This window comes from Chrysemys picta, chromosome 8, assembly GCF_011386835.1.
Source record: "Chrysemys picta bellii isolate R12L10 chromosome 8, ASM1138683v2, whole genome shotgun sequence".
NCBI classification, from domain to species: Eukaryota; Metazoa; Chordata; order Testudines; family Emydidae; genus Chrysemys; species Chrysemys picta.
The window spans coordinates 53,013,934-53,031,729 of record NC_088798.1 but is presented as its reverse complement, the minus strand read 5'-3'; the positions used below and the strand labels follow the sequence as shown (position 1 = coordinate 53,031,729).

General features: G+C 49.9%; 1 protein-coding gene across 3 annotated transcripts in view; it reads left to right on the top strand.

Moving 5' to 3' along the window:
* Positions 1–17,796, top strand: part of HMCN1 (hemicentin 1) — a 335,176-nt gene that overhangs the window by 49,966 nt on the left and 267,414 nt on the right. For all 3 annotated transcript variants that reach the window (XM_065554460.1, XM_065554461.1, XM_065554459.1), the window contains exon 2: positions 1,263–1,333. In XM_065554460.1, the coding sequence (XP_065410532.1) occupies positions 1,263–1,333 (71 nt within the window). The remainder of the gene's footprint in view (positions 1–1,262; positions 1,334–17,796) is intronic.

The following is a 17,796-nucleotide window of genomic DNA, read 5'->3' as shown; positions in this document are numbered from 1 at the left end:
ATTGGGAATCAGAAATAGCTATTTTATATCCCCATTTAGAAAAGCTCTAATTTATAGTGAGTATGGGAAATAAATGTGGCCACTTGGGGAACTTTTGTCATAAGCACACTGGATGATGATTTGGAAGACATCAGGAGGGAAATGGATGGCTTGGGGTATGTGTGTGTTAATGTGATATTTAAACTTCCACCTCTATGTTGCCATTATGAATAGAGCCCTGTGATTACTGAAAGTTACTTCCTGGTGGTTTGATGGCCAGTTGAGTTGAATTTGATGATCTCAGGTTGGTTGTCAGTGGACACATGCCTACACCACAAAACCCAGAATTGGAATTGATTTCTAATTTGTGCTTTTGCTGGCAGCCTTGATCTGAGAGACCAGGGAGTGAACAGGCATGGAGGCTGAACTATGTTCTCCCTTCTAGAGGGGAGATGCCCTTCAGGCCTGGCCTGGGTCTTGAGGCACATTTGTGTAACATTGGTGGGAGAAGCTTGCTGATCTGTTCTGTGGCTAAAGGACTTCAGTTTCTCACACTCAGACATACAATTACATCTGGAACAAACTCGTATTAATTTCTGGTGCAACCACTATTTTTTTCCCCTTCCCAATCACCAGGAGTAACACAAATACGGGGCAAAAGAAAACAGCAGTGCATGCATGTGAGAGACACACAGACACATACAGACAGACCAGTGTATATGTATGTGTTTAAGACACATGGAACTAAGAATAATATTTGTACAAAATTATCAGAGTTGTTTTTAATTATTCAAGACTGGTAGACTTAAAACCAGACCCACCTTCTCTGTAAGTCAGCAGCCCTCTGTTGCATTAACCCCTCAACTCTCCTTTAACATGGTCATATAAATGGCTATACTTTTCCCAAGTGCTAATATGCAAAGGGTTTTGTGTCAAAAATTAGTAATTGAAAGCTGCAGTATTTTGCTTTACATGGATCTGGCTGGCTGCAGAAAGGGGAGCATGCTTCACTGTCAAAAGGTGTGGTGTTGTGCATATGTTCCCCTTGCATGCTGGGGATGGGAGAGATGATGCCCAATACAGGCCAGTGCCTTGAAATAGTATTCTGCTCTTTTATCATTAAATACAATGTTATTGCTTTTCTTTATTTAAAAAAAAAACTTTTAAAAATACCAGATCGTATGACTGAAATTATTGACTCTCAGGGGAATTGTAATTTAATAGTCTTTGGGATTTTACTGCAATCTCATTACACAATTTTCATTTTTTTCTTTTCATCCCAGAAATTGGCCCAGTGACAATTACCACAGATTCCAAGAAATTTCAATATGAACTCCGGGAACTTTATGTTCAGGTGAGTCACTTACCTGTTCTGTATATGGTACTTGTTATGGTCCTTATTTCCTTAGCCTTCTTTCTCACTTGTTTCTTCTAGAGGCCCTAGTCAGGCCCTATTATGCTAGCTGCCCTGAATGCATAGTTGACACCCATGTGACTTGTTCTACAACAGGGTGACTAAATTTACTGATTTTGTTCAACAATACAAAATACTAGAACAAGTTGGAAAATTCTGAGAATTATTTTGTATTTTTTTTTACTGATTCTGTCAGCTGGGTGAAAAACTGCAAATAATTTGTTGAAATTTTTCAATTTCTTCTTCGAGTGCTTCCTCATATCGATTCGCATGCACGATCGTCGGAAGATTTTGACCCTAGCAACACTCGATGGGTCGGCTGAGGCGCCCCCTGGAGTGGCGCCCTTATGGCACCGGATATATGCCCCTGCCGACCCAGCACCCCCTCAGTTCCTTCTTACCGCCCGGATGGTTGTTGGAACTGTGGAGCGCGGCATAGCTGATCTCCACCTCCCTAGCTCTTTACTCGTTGTACTGTAGATAGTTGTTTAGTGTGGTTTTAACAGTTATAGGGTAGTTAATAGTAAGTTTTGTAGATAGTGTAGCTAGTACTTGGAGGAATCAGGGTTTATCCCCTTCCCTACTCCCCGGTACCAGAGCCCATGCCTAGGTCTCCTGGTTTCAAGCCTTGCTCGGCCTGTCTCAAGCCAGTGCCTACGGGAGACGCCCACGATTCCTGCTTGAAGTGCCTGGGGGAATCCCATCAACCAGATAAGTACCGCATTTGTAAGGCTTTCAAGCCTCGGACAAAAAAGGAGCGGGACTTCCGTTTAAAACAGCTCCTAATGGAAGCGGCACTTAGCCCAGTGCCCTCAGCACCGCGCTCAGACCAGGCGCCGTCGGTCTGAAGCGTGCCTCTGGCACCAGAACAACCCGGCATCAGCAAAGACTCTCGCCCCTGGACATCTCCGGCACTGGTACAGACGCGACATCGCTCGCTGTCTCCACGGCCCAAGAAGCAGCACAAACCACCTGCTGCTCCTGTGCAGTTGCAGGTGCCGCCTGTGCCCCCATTGGAGCAACAGCCCGTGCCGGACCACCCCATAAAGGCTCCAACTCCAGCACCGTCGATTCCGGTGCCGCAAGTGCCGTTGAGTCCGGTGCACACAAGCTCCCCGGTGCACACCGTGGTTGAGCTCGGCCTGCCGTGCACTCCGGAGACCTTCTCCACCGCTCACGACCTGATCGCACTGACTGAGCCTGGACCGTCTCACCCTCTGGCACCGCCGGTGCGGACTATTCCATCCATAGGGAAGCCCACCTTCATGCGACCTCCATCGCAGAGCGAGACAGCTCGGTCCCTATCTCGGTCCCGGTCCAGGTTGCGGTCCCGATCCCGCCGATGGTTCCGGTCTCGGCACCGCTCTTAGTCCCGGCACCGATCCCCATCTCAGCGCCGGTCATACTTGCGGCGCCGCTCCTCTTCACGAAGGTCTCCCTCCTGGTATGATCGGTATTGATCCAGCTCCCGGCACCGTTCCTGGCACTGATAGTCTTGCAGCCGATCCTGGCACCGCCCGGGCCGTAGGTCCTCGTCGAGATCTAGATCGGCCTCCTGGCACCGTTATGACTATCGGTCCCGATCGCGATACCACTTGAGACCCTGACACCGGTCTCCAGCTCCCAGGCACGGAGTGACAGAGCAGGACGGTGCAATGCAGCATGTGTGTTCGGCACCGCCTTGGTCTTCACGACCAAATTCGATGTCGTCCCAAGCGGGGAGTGGCTACCACGTCCAGGGCCAAGACACGGATGGTGCTAGCCATGGGCAAGATGAAGGACAGGATCCTGACCAGGGACCCCCACAATGTTCCTTCTGGACTCCTTGGGCATACCACCAAGCCCAAGGTGTCCCCTCAGGCGCTTCTCGCTCTGCCCATTCGGAGCCTTGGATGCATGAGGCCACTGTGAGCCGCCCTCCCCCGCTGGCCTCGGAGGCGTCTGCCCTGCCATCAGATCAGGCCCATGCCCCTAGCATGGTGGACCTAGGGCAACCGGACCCTCCTCAACCAGACCTTCCCCAGGATCCGCTAGTCCCGGGGGTGTCCTCCTCATCCTCACCTGACGAGGCCATGGCAGGCATGTCTTCCTCTGGCCTACTGCCTATTGATCTTTGTGCACACCAGGAATTGCTACGTAGGGTGACACAGAACATGAATCTCCAAGTGGAGGAGGTGATGGAAGTTGAGGATCTGGTGGTGGACATTTTATCGGCCGATGCCCCCACACGTGTAGCCATACCTTTCATTCGGACCATCCAGGCTAATGCCAATACGATCTGGCAGTCCCCAGCATCTATTCCTCCCACGGCCAGAGGGGTGGAGAGGAAATACATGGTGCCCTCTAAGGACTATGAATATTTGTATGTTCACCCCCAACCTTGCTCCCTCATTGTACAGTCTGTGAACGAGAGGGAGAGACATGGCCAGCAAGCGCCTGCCCCTAAGTCCAAGGACACTAGGTGCCTGGATTTATTCGGGCGCAAGATTTATTCAATGGGTGGACTACAGCTCAGGGTAGCTAACCAGCAGGCCCTCCTGAGCCATTATAATTATAACGCCTGGAACTCGATGGGGAAGTTCAAGGAGTTGGTTCCCCAGGAGTCCAGGGAGGAGTTTGGGGCCTTGCTAGAAGAGGGCAAGAAAGTGGCGAGGACATCCCTGCAGGCATCTTTAGACGCTGTGGACTCGGCGGCTAGGACTCTAGCCTCGGGCGTGGCTATGCGCCGCATTTCATGGCTACAGGTGTCCGGTCTTCCACCGGAGCTGCAGCAGACTATTCAAGACCTGTCATTTGATGGCCAGGGGCTATTCTCAGACAAAACTGATCCCAGACTTCAGAGTCTGAAGGACAACCAGGCCATCATGCGCTCATTGGGCATGCATACCCCAGTGACATAACATAGGCCCTTCCAGCCCCAACCGCAGCACACCTACCCTAACCCTCGACCGCGGCAAGACTTCGCTAGAAGGCGTGGTCATGGTAATAGGAGGAGACAATCTGGTCCTCAATCAGGCAAGAATCAGGGTCCCCCAAAACCATCGGCGGGGCCCAAGCAAAACTTTTGAAGGTGCGCCCGAGGATGGAGCACCAGTCTCCTTGCAGGATCCTTTCCTGCCTTTCTTCAACTGCCTCTCCTATTTCCTCCCTGCGTGGTCCTGCATAACGTCAGATCGCTGGGCCCTATGCATGGTGGAAACTGGATTACCATCTTCAGTTTGTTTCCCCCCCCCCCCTTCCCACCCTCCCTCCCCGTCCCTCTTCAGGGACCACTCTCACGAGCAACTCCTCTGATAGGAGGTACAGGCACTCCTGTCTATCGGAGCAGTGGAAGAGATCCCAAAGGATTTGAGGGGCAGGGGTTTTACTCCCATTACTTTCTAATTCGCAAGGCAAAGGGGGGACTACGGCCCATCCTGAACCTGTGCGGACTCAACAAATTCATGGTAAAGTTGAAGTTCCGCATGATTTCCCTGGGGACCATTATCCCTTCCCTGGATCCTGGAGACTGGTACGCCACCCTCGACATGAAGGACGCGTACTTCCACATAGCAATTTACCCGCCGCACAGGCGATTCCTTTGCTTTGTGGTCAACCAGCAGCATTTCCAATTTACCGTCCTTCCCTTCGGCCTGTCCACAGCACCAAGGGTCTTCACAAAGTGTATGGCTGTCGTAGCGGCCTTGCTCCGCCGACATCGGATCCAAGTGTTCCCGTACCTCGAGGACTGGCTCATTCGGGGTCATTCCGAGCTACAGGTGCGGTCTCATGTTTGGTTCATCATGAGCTTGTTCAGGCAACTGGGCCTGCTGCTCAACATCGAAAAGTCCACTTTGGAGCCAACCCAAAGAATAGACTTCATTGGGGCGATCCTGGACTCGAATCTCGCCAGGGCGTGCCTACCACAGGCCCACTTCCAGTCCATGATACCCATTATTCACGGCCTCCAAAACTTCCCGACCTCGACAGCACGCACGTGCCTCGGTCTTCTGGGCCACATGGCCTCGTGCACCTTCATGACCAGACATGCCAGACTACGCCTCCGTCCACTTCAGACCTGGCTCTTGTCAGGGTACCGTCCAGGCCGGGACAGTTTGGACACAGTACTCACGGTGCCGACGGAGGTCTTATCCTCTCTGGGTTGGTGGCTAAACCCCAGCTTTGTTTGCGGGGGGATGCCATTCCATGCCCCACAGCCCTCTCTAGTCCTGACCACGACGCGTCATCTCTGGGCTGGGGCGCTCACCTCGCGGACCTTCGCACACAAGGTCTTTGGTCCGCACAAGAAATAACCCTGCACATCAAAGTAAGGGAACTGAGAGTAGTACGCCTGGCGTGTCAGGTATTCCGCGAACACCTTCAGGGCCGTTGTGTCACAATCTTCACTGACATCACAACAGCCATGTTTTACATCAACAAGCAAGGTGGAGCGCGGTCGTCCCTCCTCTGTCAGGAAGCCATACACCTCTGGGAATTTTGCATAGCACACTCAATCGACCTGGTGGCGTTGTTTCTCCCAGGAGTCCAGAACACCTTGGCAGATCACCTCAGCAGGTCCTTCCTGGCTCACGAATGGTTGATATATCCGGACGTTATCCATTCTGTTTTCCGGAAGTGGGGATTTCCCCACATAAACCTTTTCGCCTCTCGCGAGAATCGGAAGTGCCAGGTGTTCTGCTCTCTCTAGGGACGCTTCCCGGGCTCCCTGTCGGACGCCTTCCTGATACCGTGGAAAGACCACCTGCTCTATGCCTTTCCTCCATTTCCGTTGGTCCACAAGGTCCTTCTCAAATTATGCAGAGACAAGGCCCGCTTAATCTTGATTGCTCCGGCGTGGCCCAGACAGCATTGTTACACCACTCCTCGATCTATCAGTGACCAAACCAATTCCTCTACCATTATGGCCGGATCTGATCACTCAGGAACACGGCAGGTTATATCATCCGGACCTGCAGTCCCTCCATCTCACAGCATGGATGCGGCATGGCTAACTCAATCTGAGCTGTGTTGCTCCAGTTCAGTGCAGCAAGTACTCTTGGGTAGCAGAAAGCCCTCCACTAGGTCCACATAGAATGGCCAAAATGGAAGCGCTTCTCCTGCTGGTGTGCCTTGAGCAATACTGTCCCTCTGGAGGTGCCAGTACCTAACATCCTAGAGTATCTCTGGTCCCTGAAAAAGCAAGGCCTAGCTGTCTCATCCATCAGAGTACACATAGCAGCGATTTCAGCCTTCTACCCTGGCGAAAACAGGTGCTCGGTTTTCTCCAATCCCATGGTCAGCAGGTTCCTCAAGGGTTTGGAACATCTGTACCTGCAAACTCGTCATCCGGCCCCCATGTGGGACCTCAATCTGGTCCTATCTAGACTCATGGGTGCCCCCTTCGAGCCGATGGCCACCTGCTCGCTTCTGTACCTTTCCTGGAAAACAGTTTTCCTCATCGCTATCACATCGGCTAGACGAGTGTCGGAACTGCGGGCCCTCACATTGGACCCACCGTATATGGTGTTCCATAAAGACAAGGTACAGCTGCGACCACACCCCGCCTTCCTCTCTAAGGTGGTGTCTGCCTTCCATGTCAACCAAGACATCTTCCTCCCGGTCTTCTTTCCGAAGCCGCACGCTTTGCGATGAGAGCAACAGCTACATTCCCTAGATGTTCGTAGGGCTCTTGCCTTTTACATCAAACGAACAAAACCTTTTAGGAAGACGTCCCAGCTGTTCATAGCGATGGCAGACGGATGAAGGGCCGCCCGGTCTCCTCACAGCGAATCTCGTCTTGGATTACATCATGCATCTGTGCGTGCTATGACTTGGCTGGTGTCCCAACTACCCGCCTCACTGCCCATTCTACTCGGGCTCAAGTTTTGTCCTCCGCCTTTCTGGCTCATGTGCCCATAGAGGAGATCTGTAGGGCAGCGACTTGGTCATCCGTGCACACTTTCGCCTCCCACTATGCCATAGTGCAGCAGTCCAGGGATGATGCGGCATTTGGTTCAGCGGTCCTTCACTCCGTGACATCTCACTCCGACCCACCTGCCTAGGTAAGGCTTGGGAGTCACCTAATTGGAATCGATATGAGCAAGCACTCAAAGAAAAGACGGTTACTCACATTTGTAACTGTTGTTCTTCGAGATGTGTTGCTCATATCCATGCCAAACCCGCCCTCCTTCCCCACTGTCAGAGTAGCCGGCAAGAAGGAACGGAGGGGGCACTGGGTCGGCAGAGGCATATGTCCGGTGCCATAAGGGCGCCACTCTAGGGGGCGCTTCAGCCGACCCACCAAGTGTTACTAGGGTAAAAATCTTCTGACGATCGTGCACACGGCGCGCGCATACCTAATTGGAATGGATATGAGCAACATATCTTGAAGAACAACAGTTACAAAGGTGAGTAACCGTCTTTTTTCTTTGTGTGGGAAAAATTTGTCTGCAATTTTGAAACATTTCAACCAGCTCTACAAAATATCTAATTTAGTTAATATACATATAAGAAAGGTTGTGTGACATCATCAACCAGGTTACCACCTGACACAGGCTGATTAAAGGTAAATTTTCCATCAGATTGACTCAGTTCTTGAAGCACTCTCTGTTGTCATGCAAATCTCCTGGGTTGTGTTAGTAGCGGTGCTCATCAGTCAGATGGCTCAGAGCAGGGCCGGCTTTAGCAAGAGCGGGGCCCGATTCCTGGGGGCGGGGCTTGCTGCAAGGACCCGAGCCGCGCCGCGGGGGGGGGGGACCCGAGCCGCGGGGGGAGGACCCGAGCCGCCCCCACGGACCCGAGCCGCGCCGCGGGGGGGGACGGGACGGGGGGGACCCGAGCCGCGCTGCGGGGGCTGCGCGGGGGGGGGGGGGGGGGGAACGACCCGAGCCGCGCCGTGGGGCTGCGCCGGGGGGAATCCGAGCCGCGCCGCGGAAGCCACACCGGGGGGGGGGGGACCCGAGCCGCGGGGACTGGGCCGGGCCGGGCCGCGGGGGGGGGGGGCGGGGGGACCCGAGCCGCGCCGCGGGGGGGGGGACCCGAGCCGCCCCCAAGACCCGAGCTGCGCCGCAGGACGGGGGGACCGAAGCCGCGCTGCGGGGGGGGGAGACGGGGGACCTGAGCCGCGAGGGGGGACGGGGGGACCCGCTCCGCGCCGCGGGGGGGACGGGGAGGGGGAGCCGAGCCGCGCCGCGGGGACGGGGGGAGACGGGGGACCCGAGTCCCGCCGCGCCGCGGGGGGGACGGGGACGGGGGGACCCGAGCCGCGCCGCGGGGGCTGCGCGGGGCGGGGGACGACCCGAGCCGCGCCGTGGGGCTGCGCCATGGGGGATCCGAGCCGCGCCGCGGAAGCCATGCCGGGCGGAGGGGGGGGGGGGGACCCGAGCCGCGGGGACTGGGCCGGGCCGCGCTGCGGGACGGGACGGGACGGGACGGGGGGACCCAAGCTGCGCTGCGGGGGGGAGACGGGGGGACCTGAGCCACGCCGCGCCGCGGGGGGGACGGGGACGGGGGGGGGAGCCGAGCCGCACCGCGGGGACGGGGGGGGGGGGGAGCCGAGCCGCGCCGCGGGGACGGGGGGAGACGGGGGACCCGAGCCCCGCCGCGCCGCGAGGGGGACGGGGACGGGGGGACCCGAGCCGCGCCGCGGGGGCTGCACGGGGGGGGGGGGGGGAACCCGAGCCGCGCCGTGGGGCTGCGCCGGGGGGGATCCGAGCTGCGCCGCGGAAGCCGCGCCGGGGGGGGGACCCGAGCCACGGGGACTGGGCCGGGCTGGAGCCAAGCCGGGCCAGAGCCGCTGGGGCCTGCGGGAACGGGCCGCGCCTCCCCGGAGCCCTTCTCCCACCCCCACCCCAGCTTACCTCGTGCTGCTGGCCTGCCCCTGCTTCGTCTCAGACTTCCCGCGAATCTCTGATTCGCGGGAAGCAGGGGAGGGGGCGGAGCGTTCAGGGGAGGGGAGGAGGGGGAAGTGAGCTGGGGGCGGGGCGGACAGCTGCAGCACGGGGCCCTCTTGGCGCGGGGCCCAATTCAGCCGAATCGGCTGAATCGGCCTAAAGCCGGCCCTGGCTCAGAGTGGGAATCGCCTTAGGGCCTGATTCGGATCTCACACTGATGTAAATCATCAAGAGTAACTCCTTTGCAGTCACTGGAATTACATTGGTTTAAAGGTGCTGTAAATGAGATCAGAATTGGGCCCCTAGGTGAAGGATTTGGGTGGAGCTGCAGTTAGGGCAGGGGTGGCCAACCTATGGCTCTGGAGCCGCATGCAGTCTTCATAGGTTAATATGTGGCTCCTTGCATAGACACTGACTCTGGGGCTGGAGCTACAGATGCCAACTTTCCAGTGTGCCGGGGAGTGCTCAGTGCTCAACCCCCTGCTCTGCCCCAGGCCTGCCCCCACTCCACCCCTGCCCCCGAGCCTGCTATGCCCTCACTCTTCCCCCCCCCCTCCCCACCAGAGCCTCCTGTGCACTGCATAACAGTTGATTGTGGTGGGCGGGAGGCGTGGAGAGGGAGCGGGAGGCACTGATTGGTGGGGCAGCTGGGAGGCACTGCAGGTTGGAGTTTGGGGGAGCTGATGCGGGGCTACTGACATATTAATGTGGCTCTTTGGCAGTGTAAATTGGTAAATTCTGGCTCCTTCTCAGGCTCAGGTTGACCATCCCTGAGTTAGGGCATGTCTTCACTGGCAACATTAAAGCGCTGCCGTGGCAGTGCTTTAACGTGGCTTGTATAGTTGCGGCACCAGTGCTGGGAGATAGCTCTCCCAGTGCTATAAAAACCCACCTCCATGAGGGGAATAGCTACCAGTGCTGGGAGGTGCGCTGTCTACACTGGCACTTTACAGAGCTGAAACTTGCTGTGCTCAGGTGGGTGTTTTTTCACATCCCTGAGCGAGAAAGTTGCTGTGCTGTAAAGTGCCAGTGTAGACAAGCTCTTAGTCAAAGAAGATCTGGTCTATTTCCTCTTTAAAACAATGGAAAAATTCCCATGCCAGATTGGGGCAGTGTTTGCTCAATTCAATCCTTCCCTCCTTGGAGTACTGCCTGAGTGACAGCTTGTCCACATTTACAGTGCTGCAGCATGGCTGTAGCGCTTAGTGAAGATGCTGCCTATACTGATGGGAGAGCTTCTTCCGGTGGCCTAGGTACTCCACCTCCCCGAAAAGTGGTAGGACTTTTCCCATCAACACAGTGCTGCTACATTGGAGGTTAGGTCAATATAACTACACTGCTCTGGGGTGTGGATTTTCCACACTTGAGCAATGTTGTTATACCGACATAAGTTCCTAGTGTAGACCAAACCTTAGTAGTGCGGGACCAGGGTAGGTCTACACTGCAAAATTAAGTCATTGACCTACAGCCACCACAGTAATTGAATTGGTTTTATATGTCCACTCTATGCTTCCTGTATTGACGATGAGTGTCCTCACCAGAAGCACTTACACCGATTTAACTGCCAGTGTGGGGCATTATGGGACGATTTCTGAAAGGCAGCAACCGTCGATAAGCAACACTGTGTTGACACTGTGTCGACCTAACAACATTAACTTGAGCGCTATGCCTCTCATGGAGGTGGAGTTGTTATTAGGTCAGTGTAGTGGGCAAATTACGTCAGAGGGAGCTACATGTTAGTGTAGATGCTCACAGAGTTAGGCTGACATAAGCTGCCTTACGCTCACCTAACTCTGTAGTGGAGACCATGTCTAGATCTTCTGTGGCTTAAGAGCAGATCTGGCTTAGAAAACTGGCATTAGGAATCCTTTTAATAAAAAGCTACTTGTAAATGGGTGGTGTTCTTTTGTGTAACACAATGAATACAATTTAAAATGTAGCAGAAAATTCTAAACTAGAAATTCAGAGAAAACAATAATATATTTTGAATAATAAAACCCAACAACCCTGTTTTGACATTTGTCTTAAATTAGCTAGTTTAAAAATGGCTGCCACCCTCAGTTTGTTTTTCATAACTGGCATAGAGAAACTTGAAAAACTGCTGTTTTCTAAATGAAAAGAAGCCAAAAGCTAATGTTTGCAAATAATTTGCAGATTAGATGAAACTTGTAATAAATGTTTAGCACGAAGTCTTAGTTCCAAACAACTTGTTTAAAAATTACTATAAACTTCTATTTAAGTTATGATTTATTTTTTTTTAAATTCTAGCCAATGGCATATTGTTTTAATAACTTCATATTCAAACTGTGGGCATTTAAATAAGTTAATATCACTACACAAAATGCATCCATTTGAATGAACTATGATATTTGAAAGACCAGAAATTTAAATTTTAAAAAGTAATTGGAACTGTGTAATATTTTGATTAAAACTCCTGGGTTTTTCCCAGAACAATGAAGCATTTTCCAACCATTTGCCATTTGTGTGTTTCCAAGTAAAGCATTTAAGAGACACAGGAAATTGAATTGAAAGAAAGCACTGGAAAAAAAAACACAGTTTGAGAAGCAGATCATCTTTACATTGCAACAAGAGAGATTAATGCAGAAGGAAAGGACATGGAGCAGTTATTCTTATTAATCAAAATGGACTGAATTCATGCCAAATATTAAATATGTTAAGGAAGAGCTTTGTAACTATCAGAACAATTAGACAGTGTAATGAGCTGCCAAGGGAGATTATGAAATTTGTCTTCATTGGAGATCATAAAGGCTAAACTTGACATCCATCTAATGGGGTCATTTGTGGATAACAAAATCAATCTGTCCACAAAACAAAAGCAGAGACTAAACAAATCGCTAGAGGGGGCGCTTCCAATACAAGCCTAATCCTTCAGCCTTTACTGTTATTATTTAGTCCCACTGATTTCAGTGGGCCTTATCTCGAGAGTAAGGGTGAGAGGACTATTGTCTATGTATTACCATCATCTTTTTTAGTTTTAATGCAATGCACCCATTGACTTAAATGAGAATTTTGTGCACTGAATGATGGCAGGATATGGAAAAAAACCCACTTTACTCTCTTTTCCCCTAATTATACAGTGACCCTATTCTTTCTTCATGTATGCAGCGTGTTTCTCAAATCTACATGAAATTTAAAAGGGGGAACTGTATTTTGTGGCATTCTCATTGAAGTTCTGCTAAATCAGTGATCTGTTCAAAAGAATATTCCCAAAGATGAAATTCTCCAGAGAGATTCCTTTCCAGTTATATGGAAGGGAACGTGCATCCTAAAAGGATGAGCTGAGTAGGGTGACCAGATGTCCCAATTTTATAGGGACAGTCCCGATTTTTGGGTCTTTCTTATATAAGCTCCTATTACCTCCCACCCCCATCCCAATTTTTCACACTTGCTGTCTGGTCACCCTAGAGCTGAGTATGTAAAAAAGGGTATAATTTGCTTAAATCAACAAACCTTGGGGGAAAAGCCCCTGATTTTGCATATTTCGAAAAGGAAATTTCCCAGCTTCTCTTACATACTTTCTTAAAAGGTGGGTTCTTGCTACTATAGCAGTTGGAGCCGAAACCAGGGATGAAATCCTGGTCCCACTGAAGTCAATGACAAAACTTCCAGGATTTCATCCATCAACGCAAATCACAAATCTCCCAGCACAACCCCCTCAGACACAAATCAATGCAGCCATCCACACAAAAACACAGCCAGCATACACAATAACCCCAAGCACAAATAGCCCCTCAAAGTAGCACACACCCCTCATTCACCACCCGCACAAATCTACACAACTTTCTCAGCACAACACAACCCACACACAAATCAACGCAATCACTCATATAACACAGTTACCACACACGATAACCTCAGACATCACTCTGAAGCCTACAATGTCTGTTGAGTCAGTGTGAAGCAATGGAAATAGCTAAAAAGTATGAGCTCTTTTTGTTTGGACTATCACCAGGTTCAATCATCACTGGGATTCATAGAAGATTAGGTTTGGAAGAGACCTCAAGAGGTCATCTAGTCCAACCCGCTACTCAAAGGAGGAACAACCCCAACTCAAAGCAGGACCAACCCCATGTTTGTTACCATCCAGTTTTTAAGATCTCAACCATTTTTGGCTTTTTTACACAAGATTTTCTGAATTATAGCAGTGTGACATCACAGGTTTTCAGCTGCTAATAGTTATAGAAGGAGCCCCTGATTGTCCTTAATTTAATAGAGCCCAATAGAAAAATTATCACTGTTTTAATGAGAAGAGTCTTTGCTAATGATGTTTCCAGTCAGATTTTGCACATTAAGGGCCAAATTCAGCCATAGTATAAGTGGATGCAACTGTATTTGAAGTCAGTTGAGTTAAACCAAGGCTAAATTTAGGCCTCAGAAATGTGGCTAGTTCAGATACATTCAGATATTTAATTGGAGCTCCTCGGTGCTTATCCAAACTAGACTGAACCTAACACTAGTTTTCCAGGGAATTTCAGGACGTAACTATAAGCATTTTTAATTGCAATTTGGAAAAAAAATTCTAAAGGAATTTTTCATTAGGAAAAGTTTGATATGTAAAGCTGCTCTCCTCCATCACTTTTTTTGGTAATGTGATCTACCTTTTGAAAAGGCAGCCCTTTGTGTTTTCTGTTTCCTGCTGTACTGGGAACACTGTGTATAGTGATTAACAAAGTAGTTTTACTATTTATATGGAAAATAAACATTAGCATAATAGAACACTTCGTTGGTGTGTAACAATACTCTGAGAGATTTTAAGTGTGACTAGTGAGAGGTTTTCCTTAATGGAAGAGGACTGTAGGAAGTAACCATTGTCTAGCCTTTGTCTCCACATGTAAAACACAAAGCAAAGGAGTCATTTGTTGAAGAGGACACTTAATAACAACAGTTAAAATTAATTGGGATATACTGAGCTATCCTCTTGGATACAAAAACATTGCCAGGATGAATTTCTGACACATTAAAATCAAAAAGGGTTTTTTGAGACTTATTTTTCCCAGTGTTTTGGCTGTCTGCTTTATTGCTTGCTTTTCCCATAAAAGTCAGAAGGGACATTTTGGAGGGCTTTATAATTAGAATTACATTTAAAGAACAGATACTCTTTACATTAGAAGATGATAAAGTATTCCTACTTTGGGAGCATATATGTAAACAATTCTTTGAGATTACAACCTTTATAGTTACTAAGGCTATGTCTACACTACGGACCTTACAGTGGCTCAGCTGTACAGCTACAGCTGTGCTGCTATAATGTCTACCATGTAGCCACTCTTTGCTGGCAAGAGAGAGCTCTCCTGCCGGCATAATTAAACCACCCCCAATGAGCAGCAATAGCTATGTCGGCAGGAGAGCCTCTCCTGCTGACATAGCGCTGTCCACACCAGCACTTTTGCTGCTGAAACTTATGTCAGTCAGGGGTGTGTGTTTTTTCAACCCCCTGACAGACCAAAGTTTTACTGACAAAAGTAGTAGTGTAGACAAAGCCTAACAGATTAACATTCCATTGCTTACCATTCAAAGATCCAACCTCACTGAGATCTGGAAGATTATTAGAAGCATCATATTTTGTCTGTCTATCTATATATATGACATAAGAATGGCCATGCTGGGTCAGATTAAAGGTCCATCTAGCCCAGTATCCTGTCTTCCAACAGTGGCCAGAGCCAGGTGCCCCAGAAGGAATGAACAAAACAGGTAATCATCAAGTGATCCATTCCCTGTCGCTCATTACCAGCCTTTGGCAAACAGAGGTTATGGACACCATCACTGCCCATTCTGGCTAATAGCCATTGATGGACCTATCCTCCATGAATTTATCAAGTTCTTTTTTGAACCCTGTTATAGTCTTGGCCTTCACAACATTCTCTGGCAAAGAGTTCCACAGGTTGACTGTGCATTGTGTGAAGAAATATTTCCTTTTGTTTGTTTTAAACCTGTTTGTTTCATTTGGTGACCCCCTAGTTCTTGTGTTATTAGAAGGAATAAATAGCACTTCCTTATTTACTTTTGTGATGTTTCACTCCATATATTTATGAAAATATGCTTATGAGTGTAAATATAATGTAACTGGAATATGCTTTATGCAAAAGGTCTCTTGTAAGGTATCATTACAAAGCTTATAATCTACTGAGTGTGTTCATCCTATTTGTATGAATGTATCATTCTTGTATCTGAAGCTAGAAATATGAAGTATTACTCTGAAGTCCTATTATAACTATGCAAAGTGTGGGCCATTAATGGTGGCTTGGAATCTTGATGGCTCCCATTAACTAGAAAAATTGGTTGTGAATGGCTGTATTTACTTGCAAACCTTCCTGGGTACATTCAGGCCAGCCCTGAAAGAATGGAGAATGAGGTCTTACAGTACATGTGATCATGTCACCTGATACTGAAATCCATCTTAAACCCGGTGCTTTTCCATTTAGAAGGAAGGGTGGGGACCCAGAGAGACAAAAGATTCCTGCCTCGTGCCAAAGCTATAAAAGGGGGTGGAACAGAACAAAGGGGGCTGCAGTCATAAGAAACCACCTACTTACCACCTGAGCTGGAACTAACAAGAACTGTACCAGGGAAAGGATTGGGCCCAGACTAAGAAGGAGTCTAGTCTGTGAAAGAAGCTTATTGGAACATCTCTGAGGGCGAGATTTACCTGTATTCAGTTTCTTAATGTATTAGGCTAGATTTGCATATTTTTGCTTTATTTTACTTGGTGACTTACTTTGTTCTGTCTGTTATTACTTGGAACCACTTAAATCTTAATTTTTATTCTTTTGTTTATTATTGAACCCAGAGTAAATGATTAATACCTGGGGGAGCAAACAGCTGTGCCTAGCTCTCTGTCAGTGTTACAGAGGGCAGACAATTTATGAGTTTACCCTGTATAAGCTTTATACAGAGTAAAATGGATTTATTTGGGGTTTGGATCCCATTGGGAGCTGGGTGTCTGGGTGCTGGAGAAAGGTAACCTGCTGAGTGGATTTCAGTTAAAGCCTGCAGCTTTGGGGGCGTGTTTCAGACCTGGGTCTGTGTTGCAGCAGGCTGGCATGACTGGCTCAACAAGGCAGGGTTCTGGAGTCCCAAGCTGACAGGGAAAATGGGCTGTAGCAGTGCGCGGACTCACCCGGTGGCGCCTTTGGCTGGTCGTCTGTGGGAATTAGCTCGTCCCAGCTCCGGAGCGCCCTCTGCAGGCCGGTGATCCACCTTACCGCTGCTGGCCCCCGTGTCTCTCCCAGGACCCGGTGCCCCTTCACTGGATTTCTGCTGCCTTTGCAGAACCCCTCAGTCTCAGGGTCTCCCCCTCCCAGGGGAACCCCCACCCACTATCCCCACTTCACCTCAGTCTTGGCTACTGCCAGTCATCACTTAGCCCCTGTTCACTGGGGCAGACTTCAGTGTATCAGCCACTCATCACAGGCAAAGGGGTTTGGACCTGCTGCCTCTGCCTACCCGTAGGCTGCCCCTTTGCAACCCCAGTACCCAGCTGGCCATACCCTAGGCCTGCAGCCTGTGGGGTTTCCAGGCCAGAGCTCCCCAGCTCCTCTTACCTTCCCCCAGCCCTGCTCCACCTTAGGTACCCAGGTACACTCCCTAGCAGCAAAGCCCTTCTCCCTCTAAAGATAGAAAGAGAGAGTGACTGGGCTCCTGGCTCACTGCCTCTTATAGGTGCCAGCTGGGCCTGATTGGGGCTTGGCCACAGCTGAGCCTAACTTCCCTAATCAGCCCAGGCTTCTTGCCCCAGCCAGAGCCCGCTCCTGGGCTGTTTTAAGCCTGAAGGGCGGGAGCAGGTAACCACCCCGCTACACAGGCTCAGAGGTAATTTCAGCACATCAGATAACAGTACCAAGGAGGTCTCTGTGACTGAACCCATCACAACTTTCTCCACACCAGTCATGATTTTATAGACCTCAATCATATTCCCCCTTAGTCATCTCTTTTCCAAGCTGAAAAGTCCCAATCTTATTAGTCTCTCCTTCATTGTGATATTGGACTGCCTCCAAAGTATAGAAAAAACAATAACATTATATTTTTCTTTTTTCTCAACCTGGAGAGGTAGTTTAATCACAGAGATTTGTTTGTGTGTGTTGGGGTGTGTGTGTGTATGTGTGTGAGGAATTTACTATGGGAAAGCTAAGTAGAAGAAATAAGGGTTGGTCTACACTGAAAATTTACATCGGCATAGCTACATCTCCCTGCGGTGTGAAAAATCCAACCCCCTGAGTCACATAGTTAGGCAGACCTAACCACTGGTGTAGACAGTACTTGGTCAATTGAAGAATTTTTTCCATTGACCTAGCTACCACCTCTTGTGGAAGTGGAGTAACTATGCTGACAGGAGAACCCCTCCCACTGTAACGTTTCAAGTGCAGACAAGCCCTAAGTTTTGCATTTACTTCCAAAAGTGGTGAGGTTTCTTGTCATTCTCATCTCTTGCAGGGATGTGATGCATAGTTCAGATGCTTTGAAAGTTCTGTCTTCTACAGGCAAACATTATATTTATGCAAGAAATATGAACTT